Source organism: Equus caballus, chromosome 21, assembly GCF_041296265.1.
Source record: "Equus caballus isolate H_3958 breed thoroughbred chromosome 21, TB-T2T, whole genome shotgun sequence".
Classification (NCBI taxonomy): domain Eukaryota; kingdom Metazoa; phylum Chordata; class Mammalia; order Perissodactyla; family Equidae; genus Equus; species Equus caballus.
The window spans coordinates 40,028,112-40,047,851 of record NC_091704.1 but is presented as its reverse complement, the minus strand read 5'-3'; the positions used below and the strand labels follow the sequence as shown (position 1 = coordinate 40,047,851).

Genomic DNA, 19,740 nt, shown 5'->3' with positions numbered 1-19,740 from the left:
AACTGTCTCTGTTTGCAGATGACATGATCTTATATATAGAAAACCCTCAAGACTCCACAACAAAACTATTAGAACTAATAAATTCAGCAAAATTGCAGAATACAAAAATCAATACACAAAAATCAGTTGCATTTCTATATACTAATGATGAACAATGAAAGAAAATTAACAATTCCATTTAAAATAGCATCAAAAAGAATAAAATACTTAGAAATAAACTTGACCAAGGAAGTGAAAGACTTGTACACTGAAAACCACATAACTTTGCTAAAGAAAATTAAAGAAGATAAAAAGAAATGGAAACACATTCCATGCTCATGGATTCTAGTACTTACCATTGTTAAGATGTCCATACTTCCCAAAGCAATATACAGATTTAATGCAATCACTATCAAAATCCGAATGGCACTTTTTGCAGAAATAACAAAATCCATCCTAAAATTCATATGGAATCTCAAAGGATCCTAAATAATCAAAACAATCTTGAAAAAGAACACAGTTAGAGGTCTCATGCTTCCTGGTTTCAAAACTTCTTACAAAACCACAGTAATCAAAAAAGTGTGGTACTGGCATGAACTGACAAACATATAGACCAGTGGAATAGAATAGACAGCCCAGAAATAAATTCTAGCATAGGGGGCAGCCCCGTGGCCAAGTGGTTAAGTTAACTCGCTCTGCTTCAGAGGCCCATGGTTTCACCAGTTTGGATCCCAGGTGTGGACCTAGCACTGCTCATCCAGCCATGCTGAGGCAGTGCCCCACAGAGCAGAGCCAGAAGGACCTACAACTAGAATATACAACTACGTACTGGGGGGCTTTGGGGAGAAGAAGAAGAAAAAAAAAAGGATTGGTAACAGATGTTAGCTCAGGTGCCAATCTCTAAGAAAAAAAAATTCTAGCATATATGGTCAAGTGATTTTCAACAAGGGTTCTGAGACCATTCAATGAGAGAAAGAAAAGTCTTTTCAACAAATGGTTTTGGGAAAAATGGATATCCACACTCAAAAGAATGAAGTTGGACACTTTCCTTATACTATATACAAAAATCAACTCAAAATAAATCAAAGACCTAAATGTAAGAGCTAAAACTATTTAACTCTTAGAAGAAAACATGGGGGGACTCTTCATGATATTGGATTTGGCAATGATTTCTTGGATATGACACTAAAAGCACAGGCAATAAAAGTACAAATAGACAAATAGGACTACAACAAAATTAAAAACTTCTGTACATCAAAGGACATAATTAATAGAGTAAAAAGACAACTTTTGAAATGGGAGAAATACTTGCAAATCATATATTTGATGAGGGGCTAATATCCAGAATATATAAAGGACTCCTACAACTCAACAACAGCAAAAAGTAAAGAACTGATACGAAAATGGGCAAAGGAGTTGAATAGATGTTTCTCCAAAGAAGATATACAAATAGACAGTAAGTATAGGAAAAGATGCTCAAAGTCACTAATCATTTGGGGAAATGCAACTTAAAACCACAATGAGATACCACCTTACACGCAGTAGGATGGCTACTATTAAAAAAAGCAAACAGAAAATGTGTTGGCAAGAATATGAAAAAATTAGAACCCTTGTGCACTGTTGATGGGAACGGAAAATGGTGCCACTGCTATAAAAAACAGTATGGTGGTCCCTGAAAAAATTAAAAATCAAATTACCATCTGATCCAGCAATCCTACTTTTGGGTATATACCCAGAAGAATTCAAAGCAGGATCTGGAAGAGATATTTGCCTGCCCAAGTTCATAGCAGTCTTATCCATAATAGCCAAAATGTGAAAACAACCTATCAGATGAATGTCCATCAGACGAATAGATTAACAAAATATGGGATACACATAAAATGAAATATTATTTGCCCTTATAAAGGAATGAAGTTCTGATGCATGCTACAACATGGATGGATCTTGAGGACACTATTCTAAGTGAATAAGCCAGGTACAAAAAGACAAATATTGTATGATGTCTGTTACATGAGGTACTTAAAGTATAAACTTCATAGAGACAGAAAGCAGAATGGTGGTTGCCCGGGGCTGACGGGAGGAGGGAATGAAGAGCTGTTGTTAACAGATATAGAGTTTCCGTTTGGTAAAATGAAGAGTTCTGAAGATCAGACGCACGACAGTGTGAATGCACTTAACACTCCTGAACTGTACACTGGAAAATGGCTACGATGGTAAATTTTGTGTTATGTGTATTTTACCACAATTAAAAAAATTTTAATGGGGAAAGAATAACGTTTGTTAAGAATTGGTAATAATGTGGAAACATGTAAGGCAAAATGAGACAAAGCAGGATGAGAACTCATATGCAGAGTAGAACCCCAACTCTGTAACCAGGAGGGAAGACCAGAAGCAAAGACTTGAAGGAAATATACCAAAATGTTGACAACAGGGGGAGGATTAGGGTGATTTTTATTATTTCTAAAAACTTTCTATAGTTTCCAAGTTTTAACAGTGAATTTCTATTTTTTTTTTTTTTTTTTTTTACTGCAGGGGAAAATATTATTTTAAAAATTTGCTTCAACTTATTTTCTCCTTCAGGCTTGTTGCTGCCAGCCAACTAGGACGTGATTAAAGCTTTCATAAGTTTTTAATGGGAAGAGCAAAATTTGCCTCCAGGCCAAGACCTAGGAAGAGAAATTTCCCTTTGCACAGAAATTTCAGTTCTCATATATCAATAAATCTGACTCATTAAGTAGCTCCTTAGGCCCTGCCAGTCATCAAATAATCAGCCTCTCAGGCAGTTCTGTAACTCCGGAAAGAGAAAAAGCCCCTATTTAAAATAACCCATTGATGAACTGAGTTCATTTCTGGGAGGGGGTGCTGACGGGTAAGTCAGTTCATCAGGAGGCGGATATGGGGGAGGAAACATTTTTTCAATGAGAACCACAGCAATTCTCTACCTGAGGTATCTGATGGCGATTAAGGCTTTCCACCGAACAGGGCTAGCTAAGGAATCCAGGGGCTCGTCTCTGATGAAGTCCTGCAATACAAACAAGGAGGTGAAGTGTCTCAGAAAGGATCGGGGAGCTTCTAGATGCAGCTGCAACCTCATGGGATGGTTGGGTGTCCTATGGCAGAAATACGGCAGAGATATGTTCCTTGGGGCTGGCAAGTAGTTTAACTCATATTTTAAAAGAGAGCCTTGTACTCTTGGTAATGGACTTCTCAGGGCCTTGCCGGTGTCCTCTCTGCACACTCACCAGCATGTAACCCAGCAGGACCTCCTTGTAGGAAAACTTGAACCCTTGATCCTCAGCATCTTGGACAGCTATGCCAATCTCAGTGATACTTCTTGTGAAACTCATTTGCACATCCATGTCCTAAAGGAAAATGATTCATGGTGCAAGCCAAGGTCTTAGGCACCACAGCTGATTTTATAAACACTTGACCTAGGGTTGAAATCCGTGCCCAGATAGGAGCAAGAATCTCTGCTCCTTTTGCCATCTCTACCTGAGTCTAAGACGTAAGTTTCAGGGACGTTGAAAAACAGAGGTCAATCTCTAACCACCTCCTCCCCTCATGGACGAGGTTTCTTTACAGCAACGGCTTTCAAACTTTTGTGACCATAAACCACAGTAGTAAACAGTCTACAGTTCCACCCAGTACTTACATGCACAAAATATATATAATGTATAACTGAAATAAAAGTTTTGTGATACTTATCACTATATGCAATGTACTCTTCTATTTCCTTTTATTTCATTACAAAACATTTACTGGTTGTGATCTATTAGATCTGCTAAATTGATTTCATGGTCTACTGGTGGGTCACAACCTACAGTTCTGAAAACACTGCTCTAGTTTATAGCCTAACTTCCAAACCATCTGAAACCAAATACAGCTCCTTGTTCTGTCCTAGACTAGGCTCAGGGATCCTGGCTTCAGAATTGGATTACTTTGTTATAGACTGGGAACCTTTCCTCGGGAATCAAATCAAGAGGATAGCTATGCTTACTCACCTTCCAGGGAGCATGATTTATATTCAAATATATTTATATTCAAATATATGTATTCAAATATATTAAATAAATCGCATACCTTGTTCATCACAGACATGCCCAGGACCTGAAACACCAAAGTGAAAACAGATACTAGAGCAGCAGTTAGAGTTCCCTCACCCCAACAGAAAGACCCATCCACTAGCCTGAAGGGCAACAGCGAAGCAGGACAAGGGGCGGGGCCGTCCGCTTCCTCCTCCATTTTCAAAGTGAGACCTTGTACGTTCGCAGATCCTTTCCCCCAAGTGAGTCATGACCAAGCTACAGAAGGCAGCATCAAAATGTCAAGGCTTTGGGTTTTCAGCCTTCACAGTCAGTTTCAAGAGGTTCTGCCAGACTTTGGTAAGAAAAAGGGAAAAGGCTCTTGGGGGAAAGAGCAGTGAAAAGTTACAAAATGAAAGTTAATAGGGCAGCTAACTTTGGAACTGAGAATACAGTCAGTTCTGCTGTAACACTTGTGTTGAAAATGCAAATCTGTTCCAAGGAAATCGATATAGGAGGGAACGCTTTGAGCATATACTGAGCTTGTGTTTCTCATGCACCCTTTTTTCTGTGACAGCAAGAAGGTGCAGCAGCTGAACTGAGCCGCGTAGGAATACTCAAAGCGCACACACCCGCAAGCACACACGCACGACTTCAGACATGTGTGTGTTATGAGCCACTCCCATCCAAATCTGGCCTTACAACTGTCCTTCAGATTTCAGGTAACCCTCCTTCCCGCCACCATCTCATAAGAACTCACAATTTTCACAACTGACTTCAAGTGTTTTTCAAGAAAAAGTGCCACAATTTTTTATAGCATTTTTGTATTTCTTAATTAGTTTTTTAAAAATTGTTTTTAAAATTAGATTCCTGTCTTTTTAATATGTCATTGATGGGGTCTTTTGAAAGTTGCGCCTCTCACTTCGTTCCCCCATAATCTCTATGGTTTTCCTTGTACTATCTTGTGCATTTCCTGTGTTATAGCAGAACTGACTGTACCTTGAAAGTATACATTCTTCTTTATTTAAAACATCTTTATCTCTTTCCTTTATTTTTATCATAATTTTTCTCAATGATGGACTAAAATTAATGTAACGTAAAACATCTTTTTTAAATGATGTTTTCGGTTCTCATCAGTTCTTATTAAATTTTGGGTACATCGGAATCACCTTTCAAGGAGCGTGATAAAAATACAAGTGATCCATCTCTGACGATGGTGATTCATTAGGGCTCTCTATTTTTAATAGACTTTCCAGGTAATTCTCATGAAACTGAAGTGTGCAGGTCACTGCCCTCCACTTTCCAATAACATATACTTAGATCTACGATATCGTGAGCTCCCTAGGATTCCATTCTTATCACATACACACGTGAATAAATGTCAAGAGCACAGATTTATACAATGGTTGGTTTGAGGAGGGCACAGAAGAGGAGATAAGGGAGCGTCAGGTACAGTCCCTAGCATCAAGGTGCCGACAATCTAATGAGGGAAGCAGATGTGCACGTAATCAATGAAAGCTCCGCAGACCTGGCTGTGGACAAGAATCATTCGTAAATCTTTTAAAAATAAAGATGTCAGACTCCATCCCAGACCTACTGAATCAACTTCCATAGAAAGTGACTCTGGGAAGCTATACTTTACGCTTGATCCCTAGGTGACTCTTAGGTGGCTAACTTGGTACTGTCAGCAAAATGGCTGAATTGACAATAGGTATAAAGCACTTTACTAAGGATACAGAAAGGTCCTATGGGAGACAGAAATGATCAGAGGAATTCCAACTCAATGCGGTGGTTCCAAGGCAGGGACGTTCTTGGCATGTCTGAGGAACATCAGGGATGCTCAGGGTGGCTGGGATGAGTGTGGAGGGGGAAAATAGCACAACATGAGGTGGATTGAGTAGATTGATATATGACGTATTTTATTCATTTAAAAACATAGATGTGGCACTTAGCATTTGTGAGGCACTGTTTTAGGTGGTTTATCAATATTACCACGTAAAAGGTTAAACAACTATTACAGGCAGACTATTGCAGGGAAGTAACAAGTCAGCTGCCCTACAGTAGTGCAGGAATGATTATTTTCAGTTCAAAGGCGGTGAGACCACTATGGGTACAACTGATCTAGGAAGGCATCCTGGAGTGGGAAGACATGAACTGCCCGAGGTCTTAGGAAAGAAGCAAACCACCTAACCCTGTTTCAGAATAAATTTCTCTGTTCCCGTATGTTCTCATCCTCCAAACATACCAGATCTTATCTTTCCTTTGGCCTGTATCCTTTGAGCATGAAAATTCCCAAGAGCTGAGCCCCTCCAAGGTTTGGATACTCCAACCTGGAAAACGAGGCAGCCCTGTGTTGGCCGTTACCTGAGAGCACTGGCCATAAAGAAACAGGACTTGGGATACAATGTCTTGGTCGAGCCTGGTGAGGAGTTGAGTCTTGGGAGCGTGGAGGGCCACCACTCCGTAGATCACCATGACGTCGGTCTTGGTCAGGCTCTTTTTCCCAGAAAAAATACCCTGAAGATGAGGAAAGAGAGATGAAAATTATGACTGAAGGAGTTTCCTTTTCGCTCACGTTTTTTCTTAATCCTATGGACCACTACTGAGATTAAGAAGTGGGACAGGGATGATTAAAATTAGTCTAAAACTGATGCTCTTGCTTGTCCAAATTGAAACACCTAGGATTGTGCTGTGGAGCTCTCCAGCTTTAACAGAGGTATCTGTGAGAAGCTTGAGTTAATTTTTACTTATTGAGTCCCTCTCCTTCAGGGAAGTAGAGTGTATGCAATGGAAAGGGTCCATGAGGCCCGAACAGCTGGCAGAGGGACAAACCTAGGCACACACAGGGTTCCTTAGGCCCTTCCAGGTCAGCATTAGTGACAGGAAATGGAGTCAACTTGTTATATAGCTGGTCATTCTACAGGGCCTGGGCTCAGACAGTTCTGACCTGGAATGAAGATCTGGGGGCAAGAATAAGCATAATACGGAGAAGGGATATTCATTGAGCGAATCGGTGTTCGTTCTTGCAACGACCTAGTGCTTTGGAGGGGAAGATTATTCTTTTTACCTTACATCGATTCATGAAAAACTTTTCCCGATCTTGGAATGTTTTAAGAACTTTTAAAACAATATCAAAGTGTTTCTCGGCACAGTAGCCTAAAATTGATGTTATTCCCTAAAATCAGAAAAGATATGAGATTTTGAGTTTTACCGGGCAACAAATATTTATTGAGCACCTATTGTGTGTCAGGCACTCTTCTAGGTGCCGGGGAGACAATAGTGAACAGAACACACTGACTCCCTGTCCTTGTGGAGTGTACAACCTTGTGGAGTGTGTGACAGTGACATTAAGTAAACCCATCAATTCAGTAAACATGTAAATGTATGTTAGAATGTTACATACTGATAAGTGCTATGGAGATAAGAAAAGAGAATAGAGACTGCAGGTTTGGGGGAGCTTGCAGAGAAGGCCTCATTAACAGGTAACATTTAGCAGAGCCCTGAAATAAGTGAGGGAATGAGCTATTGGACTATCTGGGAAGAACAGTTCCAAACCGTGAGAAGGTGAGTGCAAAGGCCCTGAGGTCCACCAAGGGAGACCAAGTGAATGATCAAGGAGAAGAGCAGTGCAAGATGAGGTCAGAGAGGAGGTAGGGGTTGGTTTGAGTGGGGCCCTTTAGACTGCATTCAAGATTTTGTATTTTTTTTCTTAGATTGGTGGAAAGCCCAGGGCTGTTTTTTGAGCTAGAGTTGACTGACATTTACAAAGGATCACTCTGCTGCTAAAGCTTTGTTATATCTTAAGTAGTTAAGTTTTTGAACACTGGTAGCTCCTGTTGCACTCTCTAAGGTTATCTTCTCCTTACCCACATTGTCCCCTCTCCGATTCTCTAGCCCCAGGCTGATTTCACCACAGTACCTACATGGCAGTTTGTTCATGAAAACTGTTAAATTTCACTTGGTTGCATAACCCCGCTAGAGTCACTGTGAGAACTCAGGGACTAGACCATTGTCACCAAGGTCTCAACCAGCACTGTTCTTGGTCCTTGGATGTCAGGCCACACATCCTCTGTCACCAGAAGATGCCTGGAAGAATTCCTTAAAGGCTTGTGGCCTGACATCGCTGTGCTCCTTGGTCATGGCTTAAGATACAAACCCGTCTGTATCTTTTATCCTCTTTGTGCTCCCGCCTCATAATGCTCTGTGTTTCTCCTCTCTCAACTCATCTTCCTAACTTCTTGTCTCCTTCCCCAACTTTTTCACTCTGTGATCTGTGTCCCATTGTCCTTCTGTCATTTAAGTCTGGGAAAACCCAAGCCCTGGGTAAATTTGACTCTCTAATTTACTGATCATCTGTCCCCACACCTGGTCTTCTGGATGCTGCTAGAGAACAAGTGACACCACAGAGACAATCAGTAGCGGTAGAAGATGATTTCAACCCCAACTTGGCCCTCAAATCTGCACACTTTCCCTTGGTCTTATTTCTGTCTCCAGTTTCTCACAGTTGCATTCTTAATCTTAAATTTCCTCCCCTGAAACTTCTCACTCAGCCCTCTCCAGGAATAGGAGCTTCGAGAAGTGTTCTATTTTCCCTTATTTTACTTTGGAGGCACCTGAGGAATACAGATAGTATATTGTGGAGCCAAGATTTGAGTCCAGCTAGTCTGATGCCAGAATCTGGGCTCCGGCGTTATGTGAGCCATGCTTAGGAGACGGAAAGTCAATGGGCTCATGAGATTAAGAAAGTTGCGTATTAACACCTTACCCACCTAGAAGTCATTTACTAAGTGACTCAGTGTGGGGGACACACTCGAGAACTTGAAGTGAAGTTAAATGAAAAAGGAATTTGAAAAACTCAAATGGAAGTCACAAAGTTTGTGAAACCCTCAGACCTTGAATGAGAGTCTGATTGTGTGCTCATATCTAAAATAAACGTACTTTGTTTCCTATCCTATAGCAGAAGTAAAAGGGCAACTTGGATGGGGAAAGTGGTGTTAGAAATACCAAGAGCAATAAATGACAAGTGAATATTTGACAAGAAAAAGAAGGAACAATAGCCATACAAGAGCAGTTTCAAAACTTCAGTAAGTTTAGTGGTTTCCGGACATTTACTATTGGAGAAAGAACCCTAAACACCTCATAATTTCTGAGGAGAGTATGTAACACAACGCATTAAATAAAATAATTTATTTTATACTAGGCAGCCTTTATTAGCCTGAGGAGTTTTCTTTTTCGTTTTTTTTCAAATATACATCCTCTCCCTCCTCCACGTTCACATGTCCTCTCCAGTCTAGGCTAGGATGGGAATAGGTAAAAGGGCTTTGCCAAAGCTCTCCAGGTTCCACTTATTTTTACTCTAGGTTGAAAACCAATGGTATTATAAGATTACCTTTGGCTTGTAAATTCAATGATTTTGATGTTTATGATCATACTCTTAAGTTATAAAGCCAATGCCAAAATATATTAAAGATGCTCATGTTGAGTAAGAAGGATTGAAATTCATTTTTCAATATTTTCACAAACCTGGTTAAATAATGGAGTATCAATATTTAAACAGGAAAGTGTCGTTTTCCTGAAAACTTCTGTTGGACTATTCTGAATGTATTTGTGGATAATTTTGAATAAGCGAGACATTATCATAAGAACTGTCAGAGGTTTTCTGGGTGGAATGAATTCTCTTTGTCCTAAGAGGAAATTGAGAGAAAGGAGTCCCACCTGTCGTTGGTCTCCCAGTTGGTTGGGAGAAATCAGAAATTCCCTAATCTGTGAGCTTACAAAGTCTGTATCTTGGCAGGATGCTAAGGTGGTTCCCAAGGCTTTCCAAAGGAATCTCTAGAAAACAAAAGACAAGCACCAGAATGTTAAAGACTGGAAAGCAAGACTCTAATGAAAAGTGGAGAGTTAAAACAGTCATCCAAAGGAAAGAAATTGGGGTGACTTAATGACTGCTTAATAACCGTGCACTTCAAGTATCATTTCTTCTTGAAAGTGTCCTGTCCCCCAGGCTCTGTCCTTTACCTGTGCCCTCCTCTTCACACCTCCATGGTTGTGCCCCGCCATTGCAATGCCTTTCGCTCCCTCTTGTAATTTATTACTTTCCTGTTTGTCTCTATGCTCAGAATTTCAGTCCTTGGTAGCAGATGGTCTTATTGATTAGCTCCGGTATACAGTCACTGGTAGCAAATAAATGCTTGATAAATGCTTATTGAATAAACATGCTCAATGAAAATAGGGTTATTTTGAAGATGCCATTATATATTCTCAACCTCCAAAGTATATCAACTTAGTTTATGGTTTAGGAGATTTAACCTATAACAGTTTTGAAAATAATACTTTGTGCACTCTACTGTTATCTCTCTCCCAGGAGTAGAGAAAGTGGTCCAGAAGTGCTGTCAGAAAGGTGTTAAGGGTGAAGAAAAGTCACGTCTGAACTGATGCATACACATCATGTCTTTAGTAGGGAACTCTCAGTACATTGGGGAGGGAAAGCACCCAATGGGCGAACATTGGTGAGAGAGAATGTGTGGAATCATTGTGTGGCTTCCATCTCCCTTAGAGGAGGTAAGAATATCAAATTCGTCATGCTAACCTTGTCCTGGTTACTTCTGCAGTGTCAGGATGGAGAAAAAGCAAGTAGGTAGACATGGTTTCCACTTATCTTTCATTAGAAGTCATGCAAGGTTTAGAGGCATGACAAGGGGAATGGGGTAGCCCAGCTGTGGCTTATGTTTGACCACCACAACACATGCCTGGATGTAAATATGTATATGTGCATCTATACAGCTATATAATACCAGATTGGCAACTTTTTATTTAGAATGGCCTCCTTGTCACATACAGGAGAGAAAACTGGCCAGTTGGAGGTCCACTCCAAAGACTTGGCAGACCTCAAAGGATGGAGCTATTGAGTGGTCATTATTGATTAGAAGGGATCTATGGCACAGGAAGAAAAGAAAACCTAGTAGTAACAGATGGAGCTCAATTAGTTCCTTTAGGAGCAATTGTACAGATCAGCCTGACTTGGGGTAAGAGGGAGACATGAGGTGATAATACAGGTGCATCAACTACCAGAGTGACAGTGGCCTTGATCAGAGTGACAATCTGACACTTCTCTTGGTTGTCCAGGCAAGAGGTTCCTCTAATAATGGAATGACAATGAGGAAACTGATTACAACACTGGAGTAAAGTTAAGGCCAAAGCTGCTAGAGTCTATTTACCTCCAGCTTGGAAGAAGGATAGGGAAGATTCTGGAAAAGTCTTGCACTGTGAAAAAAATTGATGTAACGAAGGGGAAAATGTGACTTGTGTGTAAAGGGTTAGCCTCAGTGCCTCTCAGTAGTGCTGATCTGTTGCTTCTCTGCTGAATTTGGACAGATTCAGCGTGTAGTGCATTCTTACTTTGGGGCTTGGCAAGGAATCCCAGAAATCAGGAACTCAGAACTGAGAACAAATGTGGTCAATTGCAAAAGTAGCCACAACCTTTCTACGCCACTGCTATCCAAGCCTTTTTGCTATGTAGCTCCTTCCATCAAGAAGAATGTATTCCTCCATTCCTAGAATCTGGGCTGGCCTTGTGACGTGCTTTGGCCAAAAGAATGTGGCAGAAGTGATGGTGTGCCTATTCTGAGCCTAGACCTCTAGAGATCTTGCCACCACCATGCGAGCAAGCCTGGGCTAGCCTGCTGGAGGATGAGAGACTGAAAAGAACAGAAAAAAACTGTCCTAGTTAAGGTCATCCCAGACCAGTCAATCCCTGGTGTACCCCAGTGAAACGAGTTGAGATCATAAGACTGCCCAGCTTAGCTCAGCACAAATTGCTAACCTACAAAATTGTAAGCTAAATAAGTGGATATTATTTTAAGCCACTAGGGGTAGTTTGTTATGCAGCTAAAGCTCATTGGTACATTCTTACTTTTCTGGTGTTAAGTGTAATGGTTGAGAGCTCATTGCTTGAATTGCTCTGCCTACCCATGCCACCATTATCCTGGACTAATCTTATGGGTCTGGAAGCTGTGGAATGAATGGTATTACATGAGATGCACAAGGCTTGTTCACGTCTAAGAAGATGTGTCTGCAGGCTTGATAGACCAGTTTGGAGAATCAGTACTCTGTGTCAAATCGAGTCAATCAGTGGGGGGAATTTTGAAAATTACATATGAGAGTTGTAAATTGATAATAAAGAAGTTGTGGGAAGAGACACTTCATACTAGAACTGATGAGTTAGGAAATGTTTTTCCTGGAAAAAAAATTAGGAATGATATAACCATAAGGATAACTATGATCTACTTTTATCAGGCACGTGCCTTGTGTCAGGCACTTCATTAGGGGCTTTATACACTTCGCCTCATTGCACCCTCATAACACTACAACTCTCAAAGATGAGTATAATTTCCATTTTATTGGAAAGTATATTGAGGCTCCAGAGAGGTTAAGTAATTTACCTAAAGCTACATAGCAGTAAGTAGAAGAGACTGGATTCAAACTCCCTTTGGAATGGATGACTACAATGTGGAAGGTTAGGTAGAGACCATTTGGAGGCAGAGGAATGAAAGAACTAGCCTTCAAGCATTCTTTTAGCTCTAAGATTTTGTTAAACTGTAGTAGATTGTTTCTCCTAGCCAGCCCACAAGATTGGCCCAGTGGAAACGAAGACATAAGCTGACATTAAACCAGTGCTATGCCAGGGACTACTATTTGCCTTCCAGTATCCATCATTCTTCCTTCTCTAGAAGAGAACCCCTGAATTTTAGTCAGGCATGTATTTATCTCAAAGGCACTATATTTCGCAGTTTTCCTTGCAGACAGATGCAGCCTCGTGAGTAACTTTTGGTCAAATGTAAGGTGAAGACAAGGTAACATTTTTCTGATGACTCCTCCCTCCTTTTGGTTGCAGTACAGACAAGGTGGAACTCGAGCAGCCATTTTAGATCATAACGTAGAAGCTGAGATTCCTTAGCTGAAAAACCAACCTTCTCAACGGAGGTGTTGCCGTAACTGCCCATTTGCTGGCTGAAATCCCGACTCAGTTGAACTGTCCAGGCTACGTCACTGATTTTCCATAAAGATTCTTTGAGCAACTATTGTAGGAAGTGAAAATTAGATATGAAAGTGACTGTTTAATGCGCTTTCTTGGTACTTTATTGTTATCTTATCTTTTAAAAGTATAAATATCTACTAAATGGATTATACCTTTTCCCATAAAAATATTGGTTACCTTGGAACTCTTCCTCTTAGTTTATTTTAAAAGCCATATTTTGCAATGTCCCTAATTCTTGTTAAGAATAAGATACACAGGGCATGGAAGTAATTCCATGTAAGTGCCTTTTTTTCCTTTTGAGCAAAAATTACTGAAAGACTTAAAATAGAAACTAATCCAATCTGAAACTTAAATTGAAGTTAACATTTTTCAACTTTTAAGTAGATTTGGAAAAACTCCATTTGTCAATGTTAGCTTGTTTTATTACATACTAAGAAAAAGGGGACATTTTTGGAATAAAGAATTAAACGTCTTGAAGAATCAATTAGCTGCACAGGGACATTTTGCTAACTTCAACTCTAGTAACTAAATATTCCTGGTTTCACCAATTGTTCTGAGCTAAGGCCACAAATAGTCATCTGAACCCATGTCCTTCTTCATTGAACAATGCATAAAAAGGTGTTTTTGTCTTTTTGGAGGACAAAATCCATTGCTATTTCTAAAATTTATTATTTCTCCTGTATTTTCTGTACGTTAAGCTTAGAAGAAGATACTTCATGTCAAAGCCAATGAAAAGATTTGTATGTACTTTCTTAATGGGAACTCATTCAGTGGGTCTTTTGAAGAGAAGAAATTAAATAACCTTGGAAGTTTAGGGGGAGAAGGCACATGCAAACAGCTTTGGAAAAAGAAGTCAAGAAGTACACTTAAGATTGGAAAAGGAAAAGGAACTGTTCTCAAGGCTTCCCTCTAGAGAAAGGACCTTCTTTACTAGTAAGAACACTTATTTAAAAATGGTAGGGGCTGGTCCCGTGGCCGAGTGGTTAAGTTCGCGCACTCTGCTGCAGGCGGCCCAGTGTTTCATTGGTTCAAATCCTGGGCGCGGACATGGCACTGCTCATCAAACCACGCTGAGGCAGCATCCCACATGCCACAACTAGAAGGACCCACAACGAAGAATATACAACTATGTACTGGGGGTCTTTGGGGAGAAAAAGGAAAAAAAATTTAAAAAATCTTTAAAAAAAATAAAATAAAAATGATACCAGGAGAAAATGAGGCAGAAATTTTGAGAGAGAGAGGAGGAGATAAAAGAAGCATGCATATAAGAGGAGAGGTGGATCCTAAAATTAAGGACCAAGGAGAGTAGAGCAGTCGCTTTCAAACCCCATATTGGATAAGAATTACTTGTGCGAGTCTTTAAAACATATCAGTTCTCAGGTACCCCTTCCAGAGGTTCTGATTCTGGAAGAGGTGGTGATGGGAGATGAAGGTGCTCTATAGAGGTCACTGAAAACTGACATTTTTAAGAAGCCATAGTTAATCCCTATGTAAGTAGCTTATGAACTGAAACCCTGCTAGATGAAAGGCTACCTGCCCGTGGGCTCCTGAAATCAAACTCTTCTTTGTAAAGCCACTGTCCAACTCCTGTCTGCAATTTACCATTTTGGGGGCTTTGGCATCGTCTGTGGCACTGTTTAGTTGTAAAGGTCCAAAAAGTTTATGGATGAGAGAAGAGGATTCTTTTCTGGAGAAGGGGTACAACGTGGCCCTTTGGGTTTTAGAAATCAGAAAAAAGACAGTGAAAGGCAGATAGAGAAGGAAACAGAGCTGTATTTAGGAGCATAGAAGTGGAAACTATGTTAATCTCTGTTTCTTTATGTGGATGGTAAAAGAATGCAATTGCAAGGAGAAGAAAAAACCCTAAAAATTGGAGAAGATTTCAGAAAGACATAGAGAAAAATATTAGTAAGTGAAATATGCAAAACTGTCATCAAACTCCTTATCAAATTGAAAACTAAAGATTATTGTTCAAATTGTAGCAATTTAAAGAGCGTAATTCTTATGTGATCACTTCTAACATTCTAGTCCTTTCCTCAAGAAAAGGAAATGTTATTTACTACCCTTGGGAATCTAGTTCTTTTAGTGAAGACGGGTAACTTTAGGTGATTTCATCACCCCCATCATCAACAATTAGTCTAAGGAGCCACCCTTACCTGGAGCAGCATGGTTTCCCAGAGCACGATACTAGCGTTCTTTCCTAGAAATAGAAATTGATGCAATAATTGCAAAAAAAAAATCAAGATGCCATTTCTCCCTTGCCAGGTCCCCACTGGATGCTGGAGTACCATTTCAAGCTTTCTCCTTACACAGGATGGTTATTTCAGAGGAAACTGACTGTATTTCCAACTTTAAAGTGCTAGCCAGGTGGACAGAGGGTCTGTAATCCACAAAAACATCTAGACTTTTTGTGAATTTCAACAGTAACTACTGAAATGATCACATTTTCATATCTAACGTGACTGAATAATAACTTTTTAGAAGAATGCCAAAAAAGAGTTTCTCTAAATACATGAAAAAGATCAGAACAAAAGTAAAAGTTCCTGCTAAGTATGTTACGCACCAGGTCGTCTCATAGGACAAGTATTTGGTAGAGAAATAGAACATACAGAGTCAAGGAAAAACACATAGCTGTCTCCCTTGCATATCAAGTTCATTGTTTTTATTGCCTAAAATGAATAATAATGACTTTAGACATAGAAGTGGTGCCTCATTTCTTCATGTTCTTGCCGCCTTGAATAAAGACCTGATCCCACTCCCTTGTACCTTCCAGAGGCTGCAGGAGCTCAGGTATGCGTGTTTTCCATAGGTCCACCAATTTGGGGTGAATGATCTCAGGCAGTGTCTTCAAAAGTCCTATTGCACCAGCCCCACATAATTTCCCCAAACTGGCGAGCATAGATATTACCTGAAGGATGGAAGAGAAAATGCTCATCAACTTCAGGGATATTTAAAAGGCCCACCCACCCTTTCCTTTTTACCATTGTCTTAGATTCCTTCGCATTCTACATTAGATAATCTTTTAACAAATCATCACAGCCTATTCTTACTTATTCTAGAGCAAAGGTAAAACTCTCCAATTTTCTTCTGAGGATAAAGGTTAAAAAGTATATGGAAGCCATCAACCAAAATTAAGTGGAAGGTACCAACACTTAGACATATTTATTAATGAAATAAGGGTATTTGAAAATAGGGCTTAAGTAAATGATACATACGGGGTCAAAAGAAGAGAGGGAAATCTAAACAATAAATGTGAAATTTGTTTGACTGGCACTTAAGGATCAAAGTTAGTCTATGCTTAAGATCATAAATAAAATTTAACAAGCTTTTCAGAGTGAGAAGATAATCTTGTCAATAATAAATCTTCATGAGTGTCATTAGTATAGCAGAACATTTGTTATGCCATTTTCATGTTTCTTTTGGTTTGGAGTATCCATGTAATTTTTATTAGCATTTATTTGGAACTGAATTATCTGTATTGACTTAAATTTATCCCACATTGGCTTTTCATCACTCACTCACCAGAAGTCTGGCCAGCAGCTGTTGTGGTGAAGGAAGTTTCACTAGAAAGACAAAGCAATTTTCATTATTGTTGTGAGGGCTAAAAAAATCCAGATTGGGGTTGGGTAGATGATCAAAGCATTGTTGCCTTTCTGGAAATGAGTCTCTCAAGAGAGAAATATTTCGCTTTGTTTTGTTTTTTGTTTTCTTCTCCCCCCAAAGCCTCCCAGTACATAATTGTGTATTCTAGTTCTAGGTCCTTCTAGTTGTGCTACGTGGGATGCTGCCTCAGCATGGCTTGATGAGTGGTGCTAGGTCCACACCCAGGAACCTGGGCCAAAACCCTGGGCTGCCGAAGCAGAGCATGCAGACTTAACCACTGGCCCACAGGGCTGGCCCCTGCTTCGTCTTTGAATGTACAAACCAGCTCCTGTGGAGATGACAAGTGCTGTTGACTCCTTGGCATTATTCTTCTTCCTCTCCTCTGCCATAATCAGAATTCTGATAATATTAAACAAGTATTCCAGAGTTCCTGTATATTCTGCAGGTACTACGAAAGTCAGCATTCTTGGCCATAGTACCTGTGGAAAACACAGGGCAAGATGCAAGGATTGCTCATTCTTTTCCATTATTTCTCCTTGGTCCTCACTGTGTGTTTTCCTTCAATTTAGAAAATTTTCTCTCGCTTGTTACTATTTTACTCTTCAGGCCAAATCAAAGTGAAATCATTAAATAAGACCTCTGCATAGCACATTCATTTTCAGGTGCTGGTTGGAGTAAGTGTTGGTCAGTGTTTCCCCAGGGGGTTGTTGCTGCTATTTAGGGCAGGACAGTTCTTCATTGTGAGGAACTGTTCCAGACATGGCAGGAAGTCTAGCAACCCTGGGCCCCACTTACCAAGTGCCTGTAAACCCCTTGTCAGTGTGACAAGTCAAAATGCCCCATATATTTACACGAACTCCAAGACTGGAATGGGACTACCCAAGTGAGAATGACTGGAAATGGACAGCGGATGGGCTGCTGTTACGGTCTGTGCTTCAGACACTAATCTTTTTTTTTTTTTAAGATTGACACCTGAGCTAACATCTGTTGCCAATCCTCTTTTTCTTCTTCTTCCTCTTCTTCTCCCCAAGGCCCCCACTCCCAGTACATAGTTGTGTATTCTAGCTGCGGGTCCTTCTGGTTGTTCTATGGGGGACACTGCCTCAGTATGGCCTGATGAGTGGTGCCATGTCTGCGCCCGGGATCCAAACTGGTGAAACTCAGGGCCGCTGAAGTGGAACGTGCAAACTTAACCACTTGGCCACGGGGCCAGCCCTTCAGACGCTAATCTTATTGCTCTGGAGCCCTGGAATGTCTAGTTTCTATAGTCAGTATGTTTCACATCCCCTGGAAAACTCCCTTGTCCTAGTGGAAACCTAGGTGTCAACATGAACCCTTCCTTTTGTCTTGTTGTCTATATTTAATCACCAAGCTTAGTCCTTTTTTCACTGTAAGATCTCTCATGCCCTTCCATATTTTCCTTCCTACTATTATGATCCTACTCCAGTTCCTATGAGTTCCATCTGGTCTCATTTATAGTCTCTTTGCTTTTAGCCTACCCCTACGTCAGTTCAATGGTTTCCTGCAATTATCATTTTAAATGTTTAGCCTTTCCTTAAAATTTTCAATGACTCATCAAGCACAAGGTAAGAATTTGTCTCTTCAGAGTCTGGCCCTAGACTACTTTTTCATTATTGACTGCTAGTTCAGGATTTCTCAAACCTTAGTATGCATCAGAAATGTTGGAAGTTATTTGCATTCAGATTCATGGGCCGCAGGCCAGATATGCTGATTTAGTATGTCCAGCATACAGCCTGGAAATCTGCATTTTAAATAAATATCCCAGATAATCCAAGAACCACAGTTTAAAATATCCTAGACAAAACTTCTGATCCATTTAAATCGGTAAGTTGATTGTCTCCTGGCTGTGCCATGTATCTCTGGCCACTAAATCCTCTCTCTGGTGGTTTTGCTTAAGGAAAATACAGACTCCAAGGCTCTTTCTCTTGAGGTTCAGATTGCATTAGGTCTCAAGTGAGGTCTGGAAATGTGTGCTTTTAACACTTTTCCAGATGAATGGGGAAAGTTTAGCATTCACTGCATTAGAATCACCACTCACTACTTAACAATATGTCCAGGTATGTTAGGGAAAGGAGAGAAATAATATATCAAGGTGCTCATAAACTGTCATTTGCTATCCAGATGGAAGAGATTATTTAATTAATTAGTTCAACACCAGTTTTTGAGGAACTACTGTGTGCTGGGCACTGAGCATCACAATACACTTCCTCTAGTCAGAGTATAAAAAGCTGGTGACATGTGGACTATGAACTCATGTCGTTACTCCTAAATGGGCAGAGCTTTAGAAAGGTAATCAAAGTAACTTTAAGTGGTGACAAAAGACCAATTACCTGCGGCATTCCAATGACCAGTGGGTCTAGGGTTTTCAAGACCTCGAGGCTTGTTTCTCGGACAGATTTCTCTCCCTTTTCATCCTCATGGGAGTTAGGTTTTGTTAGTTTCTCCTTTAAGAAAGATGAAACAGGTGACTTGTTAGTAATCCCTCCTGTTGGTCCCCTCTGACCTTACTTGGATGTGTTGTCAGACTCTGGGGTGGAGGACACAGTCACTCAACTGCAGGGGCTCATGGAACCCAGTGATCTTGGTCTCCAGTGTCTAATCCCTATTTTAAAGTGCTCCTTGGAGGAATAGGGTAGAAAAAACATCCCTGGCTAAAGCAGAAAAGCAAAAATTGTGAGGATCCTTGAATCACAGATATTCCCTCTCTGCCTTAGGCCTTTACTATTTTCTCTGGGGCAAAATTTTCAAATATCCTGCTTCCTAGTGGAGTGGACTGTAATTTCCATTGTGGCGAACTTGCTAAGATCATTGAAATCTTACACACCTGCTTTTCAGGCTATTCACCCAAAGGAAGCCAGCTCCAGTGCAGCAAGTATTGGTGTCTTTTATTTTCTGTAAGCAATTCATTTTCTCCGCCCCTCTCCAAATCACCCGAAACCTTTGGGGCCGGGTTGCCTCCTCCATGGGGAAAACTGTGGTTTAACCTACCTTCTGTTTATAAGTTAGAAGTGATATCAGTGAAAGGGAGCCAAGAATACCAGAGGCTGAAAAAATTTATCAATAAAAATGATAAGACTG

General features: G+C 40.3%; 1 protein-coding gene across 2 annotated transcripts in view; it reads right to left on the bottom strand.

Moving 5' to 3' along the window:
* The window catches only part of MROH2B (maestro heat like repeat family member 2B), a 56,560-nt gene that overhangs the window by 19,958 nt on the left and 16,862 nt on the right, over nt 1-19,740 (bottom strand). For both annotated transcript variants that reach the window (XR_011430120.1, XM_005604293.4), the window contains exons 13-24: nt 18,993-19,106; nt 16,964-17,120; nt 16,561-16,601; nt 15,805-15,946; nt 15,195-15,238; nt 12,971-13,078; nt 9,717-9,833; nt 7,069-7,176; nt 6,366-6,518; nt 4,060-4,086; nt 3,222-3,341; nt 2,922-3,001 (exon numbers count right to left, since the gene is read on the bottom strand). Coding sequence is in view for 1 of the 2 variants with exons in the window: in XM_005604293.4 (XP_005604350.2) it covers nt 2,922-3,001; nt 3,222-3,341; nt 4,060-4,086; nt 6,366-6,518; nt 7,069-7,176; nt 9,717-9,833; nt 12,971-13,078; nt 15,195-15,238; nt 15,805-15,946; nt 16,561-16,601; nt 16,964-17,120; nt 18,993-19,106 (1,211 nt within the window). In the remaining variant the exon portion in view is untranslated. The remainder of the gene's footprint in view (nt 1-2,921; nt 3,002-3,221; nt 3,342-4,059; nt 4,087-6,365; nt 6,519-7,068; nt 7,177-9,716; nt 9,834-12,970; nt 13,079-15,194; nt 15,239-15,804; nt 15,947-16,560; nt 16,602-16,963; nt 17,121-18,992; nt 19,107-19,740) is intronic.